At 32.1% G+C, this 25,396-nt stretch overlaps 1 protein-coding gene across 2 annotated transcripts in view; it reads right to left on the bottom strand.

Annotated features, from left to right (window-relative positions):
* The window catches only part of LOC127716465 (protein furry homolog), a 631,222-nt gene that overhangs the window by 546,721 nt on the left and 59,105 nt on the right, over nt 1-25,396 (bottom strand). For both annotated transcript variants that reach the window (XM_052222678.1, XM_052222679.1), the window contains exon 11: nt 17,179-17,316. In XM_052222678.1, the coding sequence (XP_052078638.1) occupies nt 17,179-17,316 (138 nt within the window). The remainder of the gene's footprint in view (nt 1-17,178; nt 17,317-25,396) is intronic.

The following is a 25,396-nucleotide window of genomic DNA, read 5'->3' as shown; positions in this document are numbered from 1 at the left end:
ATTCTACAATTCAAAGTACCTTGTAGCATTTTTTTTATTAACCCTTTTCTTCATGTTTATGGCCCAATTAATACCTTAAATGATCGTTAATCTGTTGATCATTGGATCTCAGGTTAATTAGTGTCATCACTTCTGATAACAGGTGCACAGTGCAACAATTAAAATGTTTACTTTACAATTTCTTTCCATGAGACAATTTGTAAGCATAGATGAATCAGCTTATTTCTGGAAGCAATTAATTCATTATACAATTTGATGAATGTTATCAGTAAGGAAAGACTAACAAGTAAGTGAAAATGAACACCATATTTTGCAATGTCCCACAATTCATTATAAAACAACATATGATTATTTTCAAGAATCTTCGTTTCTGATAGCTCCAAATTCTTCACTTGCATTTTTCTTCTTCAGAAAACTAAAATCCACGAATTTAAGAACCAAAGAACATGTAACTTTTGCTCATACCACGAAATTGACAAAACAAGAGGCTCCAGCGAACCTGTATTGCTCTTCTGGTATCTATGCATCATATCAACCTATGTTCCTGTGTAAAAATTTTAAAAAGAGAAGAGAAGTTCTTACAAATTAAAAAGATTAAGATGGTTTTATATTTATCAATCCTCTAAAGTTTCAAAACATTTACCCTGTAGTTTCAGAGTTTTTTCAACAAGAAAGCACACACTGAAATGTCTAGCCTGCTTTACTGATCATGACATAATTTTATTTAAAAAGTCTTTAAAGGGACATAAGCTTTCAATTTCATTTTCACCGATTTGACTCAAATTTTCTATTTGATTTACAACATACTAAAACGTATATCCAAATTACAATAAGTCTGAAAAAAAATGCTTCGCTGAGCGCAGCCTGATACGACTGCAGTCGTCGAACCCTGAACAGTTGGGGCAAATTTGGACACAATATTCAAGCTTGATACTATCTGAATTTGGATTGTGATCAAATTTTTGACATAATATAGGTTTCTGACACAAAATAAATGTGGTCAAAGATCTTACAAATCTAATGCGTAATTCTGTGCAATTGAAGATTTCTTCTTGAAACTTTTCAAAAATTTGAAATTTTGAAAATTTTGAAAAAAAAATATGAACCCTTTTAAAAAAAAATTGGAAACCCCCTCTTCCCCCCAATCTTTTTGAATCCCCCTTTTAGCATTAACCATCAAACTCAATTGCAGTCTTTCCTTTGTAGTATGGAACCTTGTAGTACAATTTTAGAGAGATCCATACACTTAATCACAAGTTACTGTCTGGAAACTAGAAAAATGCTTTTTTTAACCATAAAAGCCCATTTAAATACATCATAAAAGTATTAAAATAGAAAATGACATCATAGTCATGGCTAAAATTAAAAAACCTTCATCAGCAACTTTTCAGAGTAATATCTAAAAATAAAATTCCTTCATCAGCATTTAAAAGTAACTTCTAAAAATAAATTGATAGCTAGGACTTTGCAACCATAAAAACCCATTTAAATACATCATAAAGTATTAAAATAGAAAATGACATCATAATCATGCCTAAAATTAAAACACTTTCATCAGCAACATTAAATAGTAATATCTAAAAATAAAATTCCTTCACATACATAATCATGGCTAAAATTAAATAATTTTTAAAATAGAAAATGACATCATAATCATGCCTAAAGTTAAAAATCCTCCATCAGCAACATTAAATAGTAATATCTAAAAAATATCTAAAAATAAAATTCCTTCACATACATAATCATGGCTATAATTAAATTACCTTTACTAAACATTTTTAAAATAGTAATTTCTAAAAATAAATTGACAGCTAATCACCTAAAGACAATACATTTCTTTATAAATAATTTACAAGCAGTGTAAGGGAGGTAATTTGACAATATGTGTTTGAATTACCTCCCTTACACTGCTTTAAAATTATTTTTTGTACTTAAGTAATTGTCCATTAACCTCCCCCTTTCCCTTATTCCAAAAAAAAATCATTCCCTCAAGATATAGTCATAACCTCAATTCATAAATTTTAATAAAATTTGCAACCATAATTACCCTTTTAAATACATCATACAAGTCTTAAAATATAAAATGACATACATAGTCATGCCTCATGGCTAAAATAAATATTAATTAATAGTAACTTTTAAAAATAAATTGACAGCTAATCACCTCAAGACAATCATCATTTCTTAATACATAATTTACAAGCAGTGTAAGGGAGGTAATCAAACATTGTTGTTTTAAATATGGATTGGATTACCTCCCTTAGACTGCTTTAAATTGTCTTAATTGTCCTTTAACCAGAAAAAAACTTGTTTTTCCCCCTTTTTTGCCTCTAATTCCTAAACGGTTTGAGCCATAACCCCCCATAGTCAATCCTAACCATTCCTTTGTTGTATGGAAACTTGTGGTATAATTTCAGAGAGATTCACACACTTTAACACAAGTAACTGTCTGGAAACCTAGAAAAATGCTTATTTGGCCCCTTTTTGGCCCCTAATTCCTGAACTGTTAGGACCATAATGCCCAAAATCAATCCCAACCTTCCTTTTGTGGTCATGAACCTTATGGTAAAATTTCATAGAAATCCATACACTTAAACAAAAGTTATTGTCCGGAAACCAATGTGTCTTCGGATGACGACGAAGTGATACCAATATACGAACCCAAAATGTTTGCGGTCGTATAATAAACAATTAACAATGCATGGACTCAATAATATATATCAGCATTTCCTGTGTATTATAGTCTAGATGCCATCTAATTAACAATCGAGATGACCTCCGAAGACTGCCGACGGTCATATAACCCGATGTAATTTTTCTAGGTCTGTTTGATTTCATGTTGTAGGTTAAAAAATAAAATGTTCCGCTGGGGCGCAGCTTGATACGACCGCAGAAGTCGAACCGTGAACAGTTGGGGCAAGTATGGACACAACATTCAAGCTTGATACAGCATTGAATTTGGATTGTAATTAAATATTTGACACAGCATAGGTTTCTCACACAGAATGAAAGTGGTCTAAGAACTTAAAAATTCTTAATTTACCTATTCAAACCATATCATTATTATTTGCTTTTATATATAAATCAGAAATAACCAATTTAAAATGGAAAATTTTAAAGAAAAAAAATGAAAAAAAAATCCCCCCAATTTTTTTAACCCCCTTATGATTCATCACCCCCAAACTCAATCCCAGCTTTCCCTTTGTGGTATGGTACCTTGCAGTACAATTTCATAAAGATCCATAAACTTACACACAAGTATTGTCCTGAAACTACAAAAATGCTTGTTTTTTTGGCCCCTTTTTTGCCCTTAATTCCTAAAATTTTGAGGCAATTACCCCCAAAATCAATCCCAGCCTTCCCTTTGTGGTATGGTACCTTGCAGTACAATTTCAGAGAGATCCATACATTTGAACACAAGTTATTGTCTGGAAACTAGAAAAATGCTTATTTTTGGCCCCTTTTTGGCCCCTTATTCCTAAACTTTTAGGGCAATTACCCCCAAACTCAAACCCAGCTTTCCCTTTGTGATATGGAACCTTGCAGTACAATTTCATAAAGATCCATACACTGACACATAAGTTATTGTCCTGAAACTAGAAAAATGCTTGTTTTTTTGCCCGATTATGGCCCCTAATTACTAAAAGTTTGAGGGAATTACCCCCAAAATCAATCCCAGCCTTCCCTTTGTGGTATTGTACCTTGCAGTACAATTTCAGAGAGATCCATACATTTGAACACAAGTTATTGTCTGGAAACTAGAAAAATGCTTATTTTTGGCCCCATTTTGGCCCCTTGTTCCTAAACTTTTTGGGCAATTACCACCAAACTCAATTCCAGCTTTCCCTTTGTGATATGGAACCTTGTGATACAATGTCAGAGAGATCCATACACTTACACACAATTTATTGTCATGAAACTAGAAAAATGCTTGTTTTTTGCCCCTTTTTGGCCCCTTATTCCTAAAATTTGGAGGAAATTACCCCCAAAATCAATCCCAGCATTCCCTTTGTGATATGGAACCTTGTGGTACAATGTCAGAGAGATCCATACACTTACACACAAGTTATGTCTGAAAGTTACAAAAATGCTTATTTTTGGCCCCTTTTTGGCCCCTAATTCCTTAACTGTGGGTACCATAACCCCCAAAATCAATCCCCACCTTCCTTTTGTGGTATTGAACCTTATGGTAAAATTTCATTGAGATCCGTTCACTTAAACTAAAGTTAGAGTGCGAAAACTAATGTGTCTTCGGACGACGACGACGCAGACGCCGAACGACGACAATGACGACGACGACGACGATGACGACGCAAACGTCATACTAATATACGACCACAAAATTTTTTTTGCGGTCGTATAATAAGTTCCTGTTTGAATTGTTTTACACTAGTCATTTTGGGGCCCTTTATACCTTGCTGTTCAGTGTGAGCCAAGGCTCTGTGTTGAAGGCCGTACTTTGACCTATAATTGTTAACTTTTTATACATTGTGACTTGGATGGAGCGTGGTCTTGTTGGCACTCGTATCACATCTTCTTATTTATTTTCATTGTTTTCACCTGTATAAAAATTATTTTTTGTGGATCGAATCAGTCAATGAAATGGTTCACCCTTGTTTCACTTTCAATGTTGACATTCTTTTCCTTTTAATAGCTGAACACGCCTAGTACATGGGTAACCTATCTCCAGCTAAGGGGTTAAATTAAAGTTCACATGAATACGGATTCACATGAGGTTGAATTATTCACTTGCAAGTCAATAATATATCAGCAATGTTTTTGAGCTTAATTTGACAAATTTGAGCAAAACAAACTGCTTATTACGAAATATTATTTCAAAATTCTGCTTTTAATACTTGAAACAGAAAGATTTGTATCTTAAATTTTTGTTAAATCGTAGCTAATGCCCCTTTAAGATAATGTTTTTACCACAGGTATCACATAAGCATCACATTGCCAATGATCCATGACAGATTGACAAAAGATGCAAAGGGAATACAACAGATCATATAGCTCTATGGCACTATTGACAGTTGAGCTGAAAATCATTTCAAATTAAATAAACCTCATGAAAAATGAACTGATATGGCCCTCCATAATTATTGATTTGTTTTCAATTACAGAAATCTCTCCAAATCTCCTACAGTTTTCAATATGTAAGCCCAACACAGTGAATAGCAACTAAATTACCATTCAAGGTGTTTTTATTCATATTTGGCTTTGTCTTACAGTTTTACTGTGCGTACTGTTGAACGTTTGTTTTTTCTACATTGGCTAGAGGTATAGGGGGAGGGTTGAGATCTCAAAAAACATTTTTAACCCCGCCGCATTTTTGCGCCTGTCCCAAGTCAGGAACCTCTGGCCTTTGTTAGTCTTGTATCATTTTTAATTTTAGTTTCTTGTGTATAATTTGGAGTTTAGTATGACGTCCATTATCACTGAACTAGTATACATATTTGTTTAGGGGCCAGCTGAAGAACACCTCCAGGTGCGGGAGTTTCTCGCTGCATTGAAGACCCATTGGTGGCCTTTGGCTGTTGTCTGCTCTATGGTCGGGTTGTTGTCTCTTTGACACATTCCCCATTTCCATTCTCAATTTTATTGACATGTCTTTCACTTTGATTTAAACCCTTCACACACTAAACAAAACCCAAACCATATGACAAGTCAATATTAATGCAGGAAAATTATGTATGCCATGTCTTTCATGGGTGCGTAATAGAAAAAAATCACACTCTCTTCTAGCACTTCTTAAACAGAAAAATATTTTCACAAGGTGAGATAAAGTATATCTGTAATACAAAAAAGAACTTCTATAAGAAATAGATATTGACTCAATCTGAATGAAATATCTCCAACACTGATTTTCCTTAGGCACATATACTGAAACAGAGTTCCTCAGTAAAAAGTAAATTATTACTACTATGCTTTTTGAATTGTTTTACATTTTGCTCATTGTTGAAGGACATATGGTGACCTTTTCATGGAATAGAAGTTTCTTTATAAAATTTGTTCCAAATGGAAGAACTATTGTGGAATATTATTTCCATTGGAATAAAATGCTCCGCTGGGCGCAGCTTGATACGACCGCAGAGGTCGAACCCTGAACAGTTGGGGCAAGTATGGACACAACATTCAAGCTTGATACAGCTCTGAATTTGGATTGTGATTAAATATTTGACACAGCATAGGTTTCTGACACAGAATGAATGTGGTTTAAGAACTTAAATTTTTTTTAATTTACCTATTATGGTCCAATATCCAAAATCAAAATACATGGTTAGATTCAGCATATCAAAGAACCCCATATATTCAATTTTTGTTGAAATCAAACAAAGTTTAATTTTGGACCCCAACTTGGACCAACTTGAAAACTGGGCCCATAATCAAAAATCTAAACACATGTTTAGATTCAGCATATCAAAGAACCCCAAGAATTCAATTTTTGTTAAAATCAGACTAACTTTAATTTTGGACTCTTTGGACCTTAATGTAGACCAATTTAAAAAACGGGACCAAAAATTAAAAATCTAACTACACGGTTAGATTTGGCATATCAAAGAACCCCAATAATTCAATGTTTGATGAAATCAAACAAAGTTTAATTTTTGACCCTTTTGACCTCAATATGAACCAATTTGATAGCGGGGCCGACAAATAAAAAATATAAATACATGGTTAAATTCAGCATATCAAAGAACCCCATATATTCAATTTTTGTTGAAATCAAACAAAGTTTAATTTTGGACCCCAATTTGGACCAACTTGAAAACTGGGCCCAAAATCAAAAATCTAAATACATGTTTAGAACCCCATATATTCAATTTTTGTTAAAATCAAACAAAGTTTAATTTCGGACCCTTTGGACCTTAATGTAGACCAATTTGAAAACTGGACCCAAAATTAAAAATCTAAATACACGGTTAAATTCGGCATAACAAATAAATAAATGTGGTCAAAGATTTTACAAATCTAATGCGCCATACTGTGCAATTAAAGATTACATCTTGAAATTTTTCAATATTTGAAATTTGAAAAAAAAATAATATTTAAAGAATAATTCTTTTTAATTTCTGAAATCTGAAATGAGAAAAAATTGACTCCCTACAATTTCTTTTTACCCCCCCCCCCCCCCCCCTCCTTTTTCCCCCAAAAAATTCTTTCCCTCAAGATTTGGTCATAATCTCAATTCAAATTTCCAATGGAGTTTGCAACCATAATTACCAATTTAAATTTACCATAGTGCTAACTTAATCTATTTTATAATAGAATTTAAAATATGGTGTCAAATCTTTCATATGGATTTTTTTGTTAAAAAAAAAAAGATGCAACATTTGCAGATATTTTTACTGGTCTCCCTTTATAAATATGCATTTCTTTAAACATAATTTAAAAGCAGTGTAAGGGTAATAATCGAAATGCTGTATTTGGATTACCTCCCTTACACTGTTTTAAATTATCTTAATTGATCATTAACCATTACTTTATACATAATTTAAAAGCAGTGTAAGGGAGGTAATTCAAATGATGTATTTGATTTATCTCCCTTACACTGCTTTAAATTATGTTTTGTACTAAAGTCCTTTTGTGGTATTGAACCTTATGGTAAAATTTCAAAGAGATCCATTCACTTAAACTAAAGTTAGAGTGCGAAAACCAATGTGTCTTCGGACGATGACGACGACGACGACGACCACAACAACGATGACGACGACGCCAACGTCATACCAATATAAGACCGCAAAATTTTTTGGCGGTCGTATAAAAAACATTGCAGTATTTGTTCCCTACAGGAACAGATATTATTGCATTGTTTATAAAATTGTAAGTCTCGCCTTCGATTGCTGCTGTGAGTGTAAAAGTGTAATGTTGACTTAAAAAATGAGTCCATTGATTAGATGCTGTCCAAGTTTCATAACAATCCATGAAGGTTTACAAATTTATCTTGTCAAAAAAGTTTAATCCCAGACTGTCTGTAAATGTTAACTGTATAACAAGAGTGCACACGCTGAAATGTCTCGCCTTCTTTACTAATCATTGATATTATGTTGATAGTCCTAAATATAAAGCTTTATTACAACTGTCACATAAACTTAACATTAACCAAGTAAACTAAACATTGACCAATGAACCATAAAAATGAGGTCAAGGTCAGATAAACCATGCTAGGCAGGCATGTAACAATTCTTCCATACAACAAATATAGTTGACCTATTGCTTATAGTTTAAGAAAAACAGACCAAAACACAAAAACTTAACACTGAGCAATGAACCTTGAAAATGAGGTCAAGGTCAAATAAAACCTGCATGACTGACATATAGATCATAAAATATTTCCATACACCAACTATAGTTGAACTATTGCATATAGTATTAGAAAAAAAGACCAAAACTCAAAAACTTAACTTTGACCACTGAACCATGAAAATGAGGTCAAGGTCAGATGACACCTGCCAGCTAGACATGTACACCTTACAATCATTCCTTACACCAAATATAGTAGACCTATTGCATACAGTATAAGAAAAACAGACCAAAACAAAAATACTTAACTATAACCACTGAACCATGAAAATGAGGTCAAGGTCAGATGACACCTGCCAGTTGGACATTTACTCCTTACAGTCCTTCCATACACCGAACATACTAGACCTATTGCTTATAGTATCTGAGATATGGACTTGACCACGAAAACTTAACCTTGTTCACTGATCCATGAAATGAGGTCGAGGTCAAGTGAAAACTGTCTGACTGGCATGAGGACCTTGCAAGGTACACACATACCAAATATAGTAATCCTATTACTTATAATAAGAGAGAATTTAACATTACAAAAAATCTTAACTTTTTTTTCAAGTAGTCACTGAACCATGAAAATGAGGTCAAGGACATTGGACATGTGACTGACGGAAACTTGGTAACATGAGGCATCCATATACAAAGTATGAAGCATCCAGATCTTCCACCTTCTAAAATATAAAGCTTTTAAGAAGTTAGCTAATGCCGCCACCGCCGCCGCCGGATCACTATCCCTATGTCGAGCTTTCTGCGACAAAAGTCACAGGCTCAACAAAAACAAAGTAATTGATATGTAACTACTTTAATCCCAGACTGTATCTACTTGTCAAATGTAAAAAAAAAGTCCATTTATCAGATAAATACGGAAAAAAGAAAAAAAATATTTTCAAAATTTTGCTCTGAATACTGTATTTTGGTCATAACTAAGCTTCTGTCCAAATTTCATAAAATTCCATGAAGGTTTGACAAAGTTATTAATGACTGAAAAACTTCAACCTCAAACCTCAAACAGGGCTTCTAAAAAATATTTCAGCCAGCCGGACATTTCTTTTCAATCTGGTTTTTTATCCCTTTAGACAGGTTACCCCATAACAAAAGATGGACCATATAATAAAGCTATTAAACTATTAAAGGACGATAAACTTCATGGACTTCATACTTTTTCAGTTTTCATATAAATTCCATTTTTGACATTAACAATTACATTGATAGTTAGATATAAGAAGATGTGGTATGAGTGCCAATGAGACAACTCTCCATCCAAGTCAAAATTTATAAAAGTAAACCATTATAGGTCACAGTACGGTCTTCAACACGGAGCATAAAAAGATGTGGTATGAGCGCCAATGAGACAACTCTCCATCCAAGTCAAAATTTATAAAAGTAAACCATTATAGGTCACAGTACGGTCTTCAACACGGTGCATGGTTCGAATTGGCATATATCCTCAGACTTAACAAAGTGTATTAGTCAGTCGAGGACCAGCTTAGTTATTTGATAAACACATTTTCCAATACTAGATATTTACTAGACGACAATAGAACGCGGAACAGAGACAGTTGTGCAAAATCCGTGTATTTTTATCTAGCATTATTGAGTTTAAGCAGTTCTTTTCACGTTGTTTCTGAGGGAAAATACTTGAGATGAATGAAGATAATGATATAAATGACATTTTTATCGTTTTGGATGAATTCGAACGCATTATTAAATAATAAATATCACTTGTGCACATGCGCACACTTCTAATATTTCAATCCATGGGTTCTGTCCGTTAAACTTTTTTACCACCTTTTGTAAATTATGATCTTATCTCTTTAAATATGTTTTTCTGATAGTCTAAATCTGTTTTGCTAAAAAGTAGTTAGATTTAAACCAGGAATGTTTTTAATTCTAATAAAAAAATAACTTCCGAAAAGATCGATTGATGTCCGGTACAAATAGTTTACTTGACACAGGTGCTCACAGGTAAATCTCACCTGTTAGACACTTAATTAACCTTGATTGTTATGAGGGGGGATTATAGTAGGGCTTGTATACTATAGAGTACTGTCACTTTTATGACCGGAAAAGTGTGGCTGCTTAAGGCACAAGGTCAAGTCAAAATGGTTGATGTTTCTGAATTACATGAACGTTGGAATGGCAAACCCACGTATGATGTCCGTTTCATGCTTGTCCCAGTCTGACAAATAAATTTATATTTGTCCGTCAAATATGACCGTTTTGGAAGCCTTGACCTCAAACTGTATCTACTTGTTAAATGTAAAAAAAATTAAGTCCTTTTATCAGTAATATACGGAAGAATGAAAATCTAAATATTTTTTTGATACTGTCTTTTGGTCATAAACAAGCTTCTGTCCAAATTTCCTAAAATTCCATGAAGATTTGACAAAGTTATTGATGTCTAAATAAATTTAACCACAGACTGAACCTTAATGTCGATAACACAGACGCCGATGATGGAATCTTAGGATCACTACGTGTTACAGGCTCGACAAAAAGTGTCTAGAGTAACTTCTGTTAAAAGGAGCAAATATGTGTAGATAACATATATTTGCTTACATCTAAGTCATTTGGTCTTTGGTAGATAGTTGTCTCATTGGCAATCATACCACATCTTCTTATTTTTATATTTTCAGTCCAGATAGAAAATTGCACATAATGCAATCAAGTTAATCGAATAACTGCAGACAACTAAGCATGATGTGACATTGTCTTTTAAAGGGAAACTTTGCAAAAAAATGAAAAAATTGATATTATGTGCATTCTGTATAAAAAAGCACAAATTCATAAATATTAAAGTTTTATTCTGCTATATAAGAGATCACCATCAATTTTAAATTTAGAGTACCAATTCTCTGCATGCGGCCATTTTGACATCTTCTCGGTTTAGAAACCACGATATATCTAGAAACCACAAAGGACCAAAACCAGCAGTAACCTAACGTAGTCGTAATTGCGTGTCGATATCTTGTCAAGCATACAGTTGTTTTATCCGACAAGAAAAGCATAAACAATTTCCAGGATCACAAAAATGATTATAATAGACATGGTTGTGCAACCTTTCCTAACTAACATGATACGGAAAATGTAATTATTTTTTTTAAATAACTATGGTCTGTCGTTTTTAAACTGTTTTTTTTTTACCAAGGATTTGTATTTGTTACTAAACAAATCCTTGTTTTTACTAAGTTTTGAAACAAGAAATTTATGGGAATTAGTTAAAAAGTCAAAGTTCAAAGTCATAAATAAGTGTCCTGTGTATAATTGTTTTCGAAAATCTAATTTGTTCATAATTCTTTTATGTAATAAACCAAGGCTCCGTGTTGAAGACCGTACTTTGACCTATAATGGTTTACTTTTATAAATTGACAATTTGTGACTAGGATGGAGAGTTGTCTCATTAGCACTCATACCACATTTTCTTATATCTAATTATTTAAATAAATTTAGACCTTCCCTTATCTGATCACCAGCATGGCTAAAGGAATTATTCCCAGAGGTATTGTGAAGTGACACGTCCAGGTATTCATGCGATTTCCTGTCGGGCTTAAAAACTCTTATTACACAATTACATAAAGCAAGTTCATGCATTCCTTCATTTCTCAGGGTATTGATCAGTGTACACAGCCGAAAACTTGTAACTTTCCATTTTGAAACTATCAGGTGTAATATACATCTTTGTCTTGCGTGTCCGATAGTGATATACTAGTCATTACTAAACACACACGCTTGTTTATAAATAACATTTCTGGTGTAAAAAATGATATTGATGAAAATCTAAATAATTCCCAAAAAAGATTTGATAAAATTTTTCCAAGGTTAAATTGTGGAAAATGTAAGTATATACTCGTTGTCAATAATGATGGACATTTTGAAACATACAAATATTGATTTAACAAAAATGTACGCACTTGTCGATCATTGGTTAATACACATACGCCTAGATAGAAAGTTACGGAACTATAGATAGTCGCAATTAAAAATATATACATGTTTTTGAATATAACAGAGAAACATCCAGAACCAATTTGATTTAAATACAGGTTGATATCTTACTTGCTTTGGTTCATCAAAGCTATGGACATAGTAAAATCACAGATTTATATTTCATTTAGATTGTTCTCGAACAGTTCAAGAAATTTGTCATCACCACAATTGTTGGGTATAATGTATAATGATGTGAACATGGTTCTAAAAGTACATTATGCTAACTTTTCTGTTCCGACATGCATGTTATATATATATGCCACTGGACGTACACTAATGATCCCCAAAAAATCTATTTGAAGAAATAAAGAAACTTCACTCCGGATAGACTGATAGTATTTGTATTAATGTCTGATTAGCTAGAGGGTTGATTAATTTATTTAGTTGGCTTGTGGGGGAATTAACCATTCCCAATATTGCACTTATACATAAAATATTAAATGAGAATAATATAAGAGAAAATATAAATACGAAAAGTCGCATATCTGCATGGTAAAAAAAAGTCTCACTGGCAACTATAGAATGTCACGTACAATTGTCATTCTTAATCGAAATAACGGACAGTCATTAAAATACATGCATGTACACTTTGATAAAAAGGGGTGCCGCAGTTGCATTTTATTCATCATAAATCTATTTCAAGTATATACTTTCCTGTCATTCTTATAAGTTAACGCAGAGACATGTAACTATACATCTCTAGTTAACGACAATCAACCATATAAATATTTGAATCTGATGTGACTTACCGTTCATCTCTTTCTTTTTTCTTCTTTCTTTTTTTTATTTGGGCAGGTACACAAACATTGTAATGTTAGATATACTGTTCCCAGGTTGAGAGGGGGCGGTGGTTGGAGGTAAAGTATATCGAAAGTTACAAAATAAGAACGTTGTATTTATGAATTTACATGAAGAATTCTGATCTTGGACGTAGGTTTCGTTATTTTTTAGTTCAGTGATTTACATTGAGAGAAAAAAATCTAGTCAGAATTTAAATCGTACTGCCAATTTCCACCTAAGACTCCTCTAAAGTCATGAATGATCATGCTTCACAATCATCAGAATTTTCTTTGCATTGGTACATCATTCTGTATCGGTAGTGATTTACCTTGACACTTCCGGGTATAACAGAGCTACTTGTATATTACCTGTATGTGGTTAGGTGACGTCCCATGAGGTCTTACGTATACAGGTTCACATTTATAATGGTTTCTGATATAACAAGGTTTTATGACATTCACACTTCTGCATGTTCTGTATACCGAATTCTTATCTTATTTTCAGACCAAACGAGGATGTGAATATTTTCCAGGAAAAATATTGAGTATCAAAGTATCAAATTAATTTCGGGATTTTTTTTCTTTCTTGGTATTAAATCACAGAAATTGATTCCGCCGGTCGGTCTCCATTCAAAAAAGGAAAGTTGACGTTAGATTGATTCTGTTATTTTTTTTTTAAACATCGTTGGTCAAATAGCTAAAGTATGTATACGTTGTGAGATTTTAAATATTTTAATAAGGGCATTCCCGATTAGGTAAATGTAGATCGCTGTGGACAGACCAGGTACGTCTAAACACTGCTAAGGACCTCCTGAGTGCACTCAGGACATACAAAGTGCACTCAGGACCCTTTATAGGCATCGTATTAGCACACAGGATGGCTGTATATATTCGTTACATGCTACTTATTTATAAGAGTTAAATTTTGGTAGAATTTGAAATCGAACTTAGATAGATATGTCAATTCTTATAAAATAATGAGGGCACGTGTCACTGATTACACAACTACTGAGCCGTGAATTATTCAATCAACAAAATTGATTGGATTATCTTTATTGTTGTTTATGAATTGTGTTGTTAGTACAGTGTTACGTTTAAAATTAATAACACAATGTTTTAAGTTTTTAGGGATTGTTTAATGTAGTTAAATTTAAATTATGCATAGTAAATTTTACGTTTATGGAGAAAAAAAAAAAAAAAAAAATTCTATGGATACCTATGGATCTCCAGAACGATGGCACTGTTGTACCATTATATTCTGCTCTACTTCATCATTGTTGTATTTAATTGTATTTAAATTATCATATTTGGGTATTATTTCGATGTTCTTTTTCAGTTTATTTTTCATGATGACGGCTAAATTAATTTTGTTGTGGTCTGCAGTTCATGCATAAAGAAAATAAAAAAATCGTGTTATTTTATAGTTGCCGTTTTTCTGTAACAAGTTCGATTTTTGTTTTTCTTTGGGATTTTCTTTTTTCTCTCTCTCCAAATCAACTTAATAAACAAAAACAATGTTTACTGAATATCAAATTTTATTGAATTTGTATATCTTTATTCTCAATAAACCATAAACATAGGTATAGAGAAGACAATTATGTACAATATTTACAATGAAAATATTTAGATGAATTTATTTATATGATTTGGCAAGTCTTATATCTTGGCTGCGTACATGCTGACCTTGTTCTTTTTCTTTGGTTTGGCTTACGAGCAAGTTTCTGGGGTTTTGGCACTTCAAAATATGTGCACGAAGACTTAGTCGTGGTTTGGACGGATTTCGTGTCAATCAACAGTCTCCGAAATAGTCTTTCTCGCTGTTCTTTTGTTTTCGAAAACCAACATTGAAATGATACATCATGTTTTCTGTACGGACCGAAATGTTCATAATTTTTTTTTACAGTAAAATACCAAAATATGATAAATGGCGAGAGTTCAATATACGATAGCACTTATTTAGGACAGTAAACTGACAAAAATAAACATGGGAAGAACTGAGAAACAAAATTAAATATTTTTTTCATTTGTTTTACAATAAAAAAATCATTTTTTTTTAATTTAGTTTAGAATCATACTACAATCTTACTTACAAAATGTTTAGAAATAATACCCAAATATTGTAATTTTCAGAAAACGGAGACAAATTCATTTTTTTCAGAATTTATTTACACATTGAAATTAGTTCTAGGCTTGTATTACTGCATGGACAAGAACGATTTAAATGAGAAATAAAATCTTACTAAATGCTGATTTGTTAAACATTTATATTACTCAGAAATAAAATTTAGACATTTTCTTTTCACTGTTTTACAACAAATCATTCTTCAGAATTTACTTTTACATTAAAACTGCTCAAGGAATCTTAATACTGGACAAGAACGAGCTCAATGTTAAACCAAATCTTACTACGTGAAATAATCGCCACATTTTGCAATAATTTATATCTATATTTTTGAACGTTTTCAAATGAAATGAATTGAATTAAAATTTCCCAACTATATGTAGATTTCTCATATTTCTCAAATGGCTTCAACTATTACAAACAAAACGAAAAGTTTATTTAACATTTTTTTCTAAAACAATATATCTTCATTGTTCTTTATTTTTCTAAAGACATCTTGGTTTTGTTTGTTTGCCAAGCTTACTTGTATGAGGTTAGCACCATCACTAATCACTCCTAATTATTAAAGATCAAACGACCTAATCAACATGATAATTGATATTCAATATAATCATAGGTCATGCCTGACATATTTCATAAAATCGGTGCGTGCCAATGAAAACTTCAATAACTTCTTAAATATTAAATTGATTTTATCAAAACAAAAATTATAAGATGGAGAATTAAATTATCTATCGAATGCATACCTTCACTACTCACTAAAACAACTATTTCATGTCCTGAATGCACTTTGTATGTTCTGAGTGCACTCAGGAGGTCCTGAGCGGTGTTTACACGTACCGGGACGGACCAAGCTATATTAATCATGTAACCGCGATAATTTTCTCTAAACATTGAAATATTCAAGGTTAATACCCATGATAATTTGAAAAAGTAAGTACAGTGTTTGGTTTATACGCTCGTTTTCGTTGGCCATTTTTATTTATAAAATTATTTAATTGAAAGTAATTCAGAATATCGATGTTACAATAAAATACTCACCTATCTATTTTAAAATTAAGCTTACGCAAAATATAAAAGATATATATAACGGCGACTCAGGTATTTTGCCACCATATTCCTCCCTAAATAATTAATGTTTTTATCATTCATACGAAATGTTGTTCACAGCTGTAACGGTGAACCGGCCGTGTTGGCTAAAATTCACTGAGTGAAGATCAAAAGAATAGAATTACAGAATGCTTATCTTTTAATTGCCTTGAATTTAACCACGCATTCAACAGGTAGTCACTAAGTGTCACAGTACAATACACATTGTATTTACACAGTACTAGTTGGAAATGATTGCTAGACTGAAGTAAAAGCCTTCAGGCGAGAATACAAACATGCATTTGTAAAACAATATCATTCGATTATTCAGTTATATATGTTTGTTCAAAATAACCATCGGAAAAAAAAATCATAAAAATATATTCTATTGTATGATTTACTTTTATTACTATAATCATATCAGAAATCCTTTAAATATAAATCGTACATTTTAATTTTGAAAGTTGCACGGCTGATCACTTTACTTTCTTAATTATTAGTTGGTTAATAGCTACGCCAAAAGTCATCGTTGCGCTTTAAATCGCGTTATAAGATGATTAACGAACAAGACTTACAATGAGATTTATTCACTCCCGGCATGCAAAAAGACTTAAACTACGTCAAAGAAGTCAGGAAGGTTCGAATAAATTAAATTATTAATTCCCAATTTTCTTCTTTATTAGTGTTCATATCCAGATAAAACTTGGTGAATATGTTTTTTATGGTATTATGAACATGATAAGATGAAAAGTAAAAAATCGTGAATTTTCCCTTTAACCTACACCCCTCCCTTCTCATTAATCTATTTATACTGGCAAAACAACTGTGCAAAGTACATCCGTTAACAAAGAAAACAAACAGAGTATGATGTCAGAATACAATGCAAACTAACGGTATACATACTGCTGCCACTGGAAGTAATATATCCACAAACAACTGGGCCAGGGCATGCTTGATGTCACGATCTTTCACATCCAGGAAATACTGAGCCAGCTCATGTAAAAATGACACACTTGCTTCAAACTCCTCTATTGGATGCATCTACAGAGAAAACAGATTAAAATGTTATTAACATAGGATTACTTCTGTAAAACTTAAATTAAAACCACCTGCTTTATACACAGAGGTTGAAACAAGTTGAACTGTGAGCAGTAGATCACTAATGATACTCGGTTGACAATATTTTCTCGGGGTAACAATCTGCTTTATCACCCTCTCAGCTATAATGTTTCTAGATTTTTGTACATTTGACTATGTTTTACTTAAGTTTTGTACATTTGTAAATAAAATTTTGAGTTCTATTTAGTTCATGTCTCTGTTCAGCTAAAATCTGATATCAGGTTTCCTGGTGATAGTATAGGGACAAAGTGTTGGGCACTCATACCTGCCAACTTTCACGATTTAGGCGTGAACTACACGATTTTGACCCCTTGTCACGATTGCACGATCGTGATCTAAAAAAAGCTCTAAAACAGGCTTTTGTGAAATTCTACAAGAAAAAAATGATTGTTCCCGATTGTGAATTTTTCCCAAGGGAAGACAATCGTGATCAGCCAATCAAAATTGTTGTTTCTCATGATTATTGGGCATTGCAAACATGCTAAATTTTGAACTTATTTGGAATATTTGAGTTGTATTCCTCTGTCTGTATGTCAGAATTGTAAAAATCGTGATCATGGCAGATGAATTTTCATCTGCAACAAGGTTCTTACACAGGTTAAGAAGAAAAGCATGGCTGACTAACAACATTCAAAGATATAGTGCTACCATAAACATAATCAATAGTAGCTTATGGACATTATACTTATTGTAACAGATCATGCAGTGTTGTCATTCTTGTAATTAATTAACAAAATCATTTAAAGTACAATGTACTATCTTTTATTTTTCACAAGGAATCAGATAAATGTCCTTCTTTGTGCATATTTTAAAATCGGAAAAGTCAACAATCACTTTAATATTCCTACACAAGAAAATATATCCTAGTATTCTAGCTACATGTTCATCTTTTCTACACAATAACTTAAGTACTAGAATCATGCAAATAAAAAGAAGAAAAAGGCTTATACGGTCATCATCAGTATACCATATAAAATAAACTGCTTCGCTGAGTGCAGCTAGATACGCCCGCAGAGGTCCAACCCTGAACAGTTGGGGCAAAAATGGACACAATATTCAAGCTTGATACAGGTCTGAATTTGGATTGTAATTAAATATTTGACATATTATAGGTTTCTGAATAAATGTAGTCAAAGAACTTGAAATTGGTTATATGAATTGAATTTATATTCAATTAAAGATTTCTTGCTGTTGTGCAATACACTGTGCTTTTGCGCAATACTTAGTTAATCTGTTGTCAGACTATAAACAAATAAAGTTCAATTAATTCTCAATGTCATATTAGAATTTTTTGAAAATGTAAAGGGAGCTTACATCAATAGATATAAACAATTCACCAAAATTTCATGAGAATTGCTGACAGCATTTTTGAGTTATTGTCCAAAAACTGGAAAATCCCCCCTTTTTTAATGAATAAAACCCCATAACTCAGAAATGATAAATGAAAAATTTATAAAATTCTAAACGGAGCTTACATCAATAGATATAAACAATTCACCAAAGTTTCATAAGAACTGCTGAAGTTATTGTCTGAAAACTGGAAAATCCCACCTTTTTTAATGAATAAAAACCCATAATTCAGAAATGATAAATGAAAAATTTATAAAATTCTAAACGGAGCTTACATCAATAGATATAAACAATTCACCAAAGTTTCATAAGAACTGCTGAAAGCATTTTTGATTTTCTGTCAGAAAACTGGAAAATCCCCCTTTTTTATGAATAAAACCCTGTAACTCGGAAACGTAAAATCTAAAATATATAAAAATCGAAAGAGAGCTCATGTCAATAGATTTAAACAATTCACCACAATTTCTTACAAGTTGGTGAAAGCATTCTTGAGTTATTGTCCGAAAACTGGAAAATCCCCCTTCTTTTAATGAATAAAACCCCACAACTCGGAAACGTAAAATCTAAAATTTATAAAAAACGAAAGGGAGCTCACGCCAATAGATATAAACAATTCATCAAAGTTTTATGCAAAGGAGTAGGGGCATTAAGACCCCTTTTTGGCCTAAATTTTTCGGAAATTTTAAAACACATGAAAAGTTAAAAACTTGTATTGTTTGAATACTTTAAGAAAATAGCTTGAGATTTTTGATATTTTTTTCTGTCATATTGCGTCGATGACGTCACAATAACAACGTTTTTGTGCCTATTTCGGACGTTTTCCAGTAAAATTTTGGAAAATTTGTCAAATTTATATAAAATAAACTATGTGCGCACACAAGAAACAACTTTATATTCATACACAATCTTTATCATGAAAAAACACATAGCATACTCAAATATCTTTTTGTTTCTTGCATGCGCACGGTATGAAAATAAACGAAATGTGAGCTGATTTCAAAGGACAATTGTACTTGTAAAACGTTGTCGTCAATTCACGAACCTATTTCTTAACAAAAATAATGAATCATATGTTATAAAAATGGTCTGGAAATTATTTTGATAATATTTGTAGTAAGAATAAAATTACGTTTCTTGACCCATGATCGTGTCATTGTGTCACCATGTCCGTACTAAACGCGATCGAATGCGTGATCGGGATACTCAATAGTTTTGAAATGTTCCAAAATAGCAGACGATAGCAGCCAGATTGTGTTGAAAAAATATTTCTTCCATTAAAAATGTGCATATTGTTGTAAAAATGAAGCACAAATAACAAAAAACAGGTTAGTAGAGTGAGAGACCCATATTCGCCGCATAATTCGTTCATTTCCACTTACATCCGACCTACATTCGAATATTTGGAACTTTTTATAAAGGATTCAGAAATTTAACTATATGAAAAAAATGTTTGATAAAGAAATTATCTTCAAAACATTGGTTAATTGTTCTAAAAACGAACGCAAACTTAAGAGGAAATCAAGTTGTTCGTGTACCATGGGGGACACATTTTCGCCGAAATGTATGACATGACCATCCTCATTATCCTGGTATATTATAAAAACGAATGTTTGCAATTACATGAATTAGCTTGAGAGATCATTCCTATGCGATTTTTCTCACAAATATTTACTTTAAGACTGCACATGATTGCCATATAAATCTTACATAATTGCCAAAATCATTTAAAAACACCTGCGTATTTCTCAATATGTGCGAATAACCTTGGAAATGGGGTAAAGAGGAATATCAACAGTTGTAACATTACAAACAGCCTTTTAGGCAAGTATTGGATAAAGGCTCACAAATTTTACAGAAAAAAATAGCAAAACGGCGAAAATGTGTCCAAGGCCATTATGCGCCACCCATTCTACAGTCATACAAAGTGAAACTTGATTTTTGACATTGAACTAAAAGTATATCGCGGAATCTACCTTTCTATTTTTATCCCCCGTAAACAAATGATCAGAACATTTATAAAACTGGTGCCTCAAAAGTTATACAAACCGTTTTACTGTTATACATCCTTTACTATGGATACAACTGTTGATTATTTATATTTTTGATGAATTGTTATATTCAAAGTAAAAGAAAACCACTGTTAATATGTGTTCAAAGCTTAGAACAGATCAGAGACAGAGGACTTGACTGGACACATCAACTCCTGTCTCAAGTGTGACTTTAAAAATGTAAAACAGTCTGATTATTATACTAAAAGATCCACTCTGTTAAATTATAATCTGTTTTACATTTCACTTATGTATGCAAAGAAACAAAACAAGTAATATATCATATTTTGGTTTGGAAAACCATCGTTTCTATTTTTTAAGTAGCCAGTAAACAATTGACGATTACCTCCCATATCAATCTGTACAAAAAATACTGTTATAAAAAATAAAATATTTAATTTTTTTTCAAGAATATCAATCTATATATAAAACATCTTGATGTATGTTTAAACATTTTGATAATATAGGATATTGAAAAAATATACATATCAATTATACATTGCTATCACGAAAAAAATTATGCAAATATCGTAAACTTTCGAAAATGAAAGAAGACTAATCTATGAGTATATATAGAAAATTACAGATATGAGATTCTCAAGAAAGCGTAACGATTAAAGCATGATATGATGGCAAAATCAGTATATTGAATCCTAGGTTTGTTTCAATGTAAATGAATGTCGTCAATACATAACTAATTGCGTATTTTTAAAATGTTAAAAGATGAACTGATGATTTATTATGTAAAACAAATGATTAATTGTTGCTTGCTTCAATGCAAAAACAAACAAATAATTATACAATAGGTATATTATAGGCTGTTTAAGGTACGCTGCTTAAATTCAAAATAAGATTTTTTCACGGCCAATGGAGGTATGATATGGAATGAGCGAAAGGATTTTACATATCAACATACATGCACAACATAGCATGATTGCGGGACCTCTCAGACACAGGCTGTTGTCTCAGAAATATATGTTATTTAAACTGGTTGTCTAACATGACGCCGGCTTTTAGGTTTTGACTAGGCGTCCCCATTTTGACCAGATGTAGTTGCGTATTTATACATCCCGCACAACCGTCCGGGTGCCCCATATTTGACAAGGGTTTTAACTTAAGATCTTTTATGACAGGTCGGAAGTAGACTAATCAGTGACATACTTCCCAGTCAGCTGTTTGGGAACATCAACTTTTAAGTCTGTATATAAAAGATAAAAGACGAGGCATATTAAAAAAAAAAGAAAATCAAAAGAATGTAATTTTCCCGATAATCCTATATGTATATGCATAAATTATTCCAAAATAAAAATTAACTGATGAATCTATTTTTCTCCCTTATGCATTGAAAACAAGTTTAACTTCTACTTTCAGCATGCCTCCTCTTAAGTGTTATCCATGTGTTGTCTGTAGTAAACGTACAAAACCGGCTGAAAGAAGAAATTTAAGTGGTAAAAAAAATAAAGAAATCCGGAAATATCCTGTAAATAAATTATTCATTCGTCCACAAGAAGTTATTGAAGGTGTAACATGTAATAAATGTAGATTATTCTGTGGAAAAGAAATACAAAAGAAACAAACTCCAAAAAGAAAAACTGAGTATTTAGACAACGATCCAGATTTTATTCCAGTTGTAAGAAGCTCTAGTAAAAATTATGTTGATTGTCGTTCACCCCCAAGTATTCAGCTTAAGTTACCATCTACAACAGCCAGCCACGCACCATGTGTAGTATGTAAACGTCATGGGCCAAAACTTGTAACAGTTCCAAATTCTGCTAGATATGACTTATTTTTACAAAGACTTATTATTTTACCACAAGGTGCAAGATGTTGCTCTGGACATCTTTCAGATGACTTGTTTTCCAGCTTTTCGTGTGAACAAATTGTTGAAAAAAAAACCATCCAGCGATTTTAATCGTACAGAAATCACCAATTTATTGAAACAAATAAGGGACATAGCGCTAAAAAATAGTAAAAAGCGTATTGACTTCGACTCCCCAAATTTTCTTTCAGAAAGTGATATATAATTTAACTGGCTTGACAAAGGCTAATTTTGATGATCTGTGTTCTAAGATCCAAGACTCACCCATGAGGGATTCACACTGCCATACTATTCGACAATGCATTGGCATTTTTCTTACTAAACTGAAGTGTGGAATGTCTAACAGATTACTGTCCACGTTATTCAACTTGGGTCGTGATGCTACAAGGCGTGCTATTTCATCTGCCAGAAAATATTTAGTTGAAACCTTTGTCCCTGAAAATCTTGGGTTTGAACATATATCACGGAATCATGTAATAAATAATCACACATCTCCATTAGCACAGTCCCTCTTCGGTGATATTACAAATCCTGCTATCCTTGTTGTAGATGGAACATATATATATATATATACAAAAAAGTGGCAATTTCCAATTCCAACGAAGATCATTTAGCATGCATAAACACAGGCCATTGGTAAAGCCAATGATTTTGTAACTACGTCTGGGTATATAGTGAGTGTGATTGGACCATATATGGGTGACGGAAAAAACAATGATGCAAACATTTTAACTCATATCATTAAAAGAAATATAGAGAAAATAACAGATTGGCTTTAGGAAGATGACATATTAATTGTAGACCGTGGTTTTCGAGACTCTCTTGATCTATTAAATGAATTAGGTATTAAGTCTGAAATGCCGTCTTTTCTTGGAAGGGGAGAAAAGCAACACTCTGTCGAAGAGAGTAATACAACACGCCTTGTAACCAAACTTTGTTGGATTGTTGAATCAATTAATGGTAGGATAAAGTTTTTTTGATATTTGGACAAAGTCTTACCTATGAATCAAGTTCCACACATTCGTGACTATGTACAAATTGCTTGTTCTTTAATTAAGCGTTATTTCAAACCAATGAATATAGGTGATCCACAAGCTGCTGGGTGCAAAAATGCTTTTTTTTGTCAAAACAAATTAATGAATTGAAAAATAAAGTTGAAAATGATGGTTTGGACAAACGAAGTTATAAATGGTCCAAGATAGATTCAACAGATTTTGATATTGAATTTCCACGTCTGAACGAAGAAGAACTTAGAAACCTAACTTTTGGAACATATCAACTTAAGATGGCAAAATCATACACAGAAGAACACTTCGACTCTGAAGGAAAATATGAGGTTTTGATATCTACTGAAGATCAGTTTCTGCTATCTGCTAAAATTCAAAGCCGACATATAAGTTCAAAATGTTACCAATTATGGATTTCATTCAATGATTGTGTTGTACTTGGTTGGTATTGTAAATGTAAAATTAGTAGTCGTGTAGTTCGTATGTGCTCTCACATTGCTTCAGTAATATGGTATTTGGGTTACGGCAGGTATACTGACAAACAATTCCGAATTAACAACTGGGGTCAGTATTTATTAGATGCTAAGAATATTCCTGAACCCGAGGAAATTGATGCAAGTGATGATGAAGCTACAGTTACTGAAGAATGACTATACATATTATCATTGATAACTGCACATGTGTTAATATATGTGACTTTCTTGAATTATACAATCTTAAACATGTATCATGGTTGTCAGCTTAAATTCAGTTTAAACTAAGACACAATCTAATAAATTATCCGATTGGAGTTAACTTGATGTAGAAATATTAAAAAGATTTTTAAATAATAAACTTGAACAAAAGTAAATTGAGGCAACTACATGCAATATACCTGTCCTTTACGTTTGTATTAGTTAAGTCACAATAAGATTCGTTAATTCTATATTTTTTCAACTTTTCCTAACTTAAGGGACATTTAACTTGTCAACAGGGCACTTTTCATTTTAACCGACTGTAATGAAAGATATTTGTCATGAAAAAAATCTATGTTTGGTTATTTTGAACAAAACATAATGGTACACAGTTCATCAAATCTCTCCGCCTTTCCTGTGAAGAAGCAGTAAAATTGATTCCATCAGTATAATATTATATATTCCAAACTCCTGTAGAAGAATAGTTTCATATGTATTTAAGCTCAGCTAAAATTATTATAAATTTTTATAGGCTGAAATAAATAGATTGGCAAGTTTTATGATGTTTCTTTTTTCAAAATAGGGAGATGTGGTATGGTTGTCAATGAGATAGCTATCCACCAGAGTTCAAATGACAAAGACAGTTTAAGCAATTATAATAGGGCACCGTATTTCATTGCGTTGTTTTAGTCACACCCATTAGCCATTATATATTCTTCCATTTAGTCATACAGTAATGCTATAGTTACATAAATATGTTAACCTTATTTTAGCATATAACTTTGAAATATGTCCACAACAATGAAGCTCTAGTGTTATCAAAACATCTTCTCGGAATGAAAGAATAAAATGAATGGCTCTATTTTATATGATGAAGACATGTTCATCTTACTAAACATTAGAATGGAATTTGGTTGTCATGGTGATATTTCTGATAAACGAATTGCCATTATTGTTTTCTTTGATTTGAATACATATTTTACGCATCAATATCAAATATTTATACATAAATTGATAATTCAGCCAAAATGGCCATTTAAAGGAATAATTGCACAAAAAAAATATTTGCGGTTACCATAGCAACCAAATCAAAATAAATAGTTT

This window comes from Mytilus californianus, unplaced genomic scaffold, assembly GCF_021869535.1.
Source record: "Mytilus californianus isolate M0D057914Y unplaced genomic scaffold, xbMytCali1.0.p SCAF_9, whole genome shotgun sequence".
Taxonomy (NCBI): Eukaryota; Metazoa; Mollusca; class Bivalvia; order Mytilida; family Mytilidae; genus Mytilus; species Mytilus californianus.
Note: the sequence above shows the minus strand (reverse complement) of the source record. Positions and strands in the feature narration are given on the sequence as shown.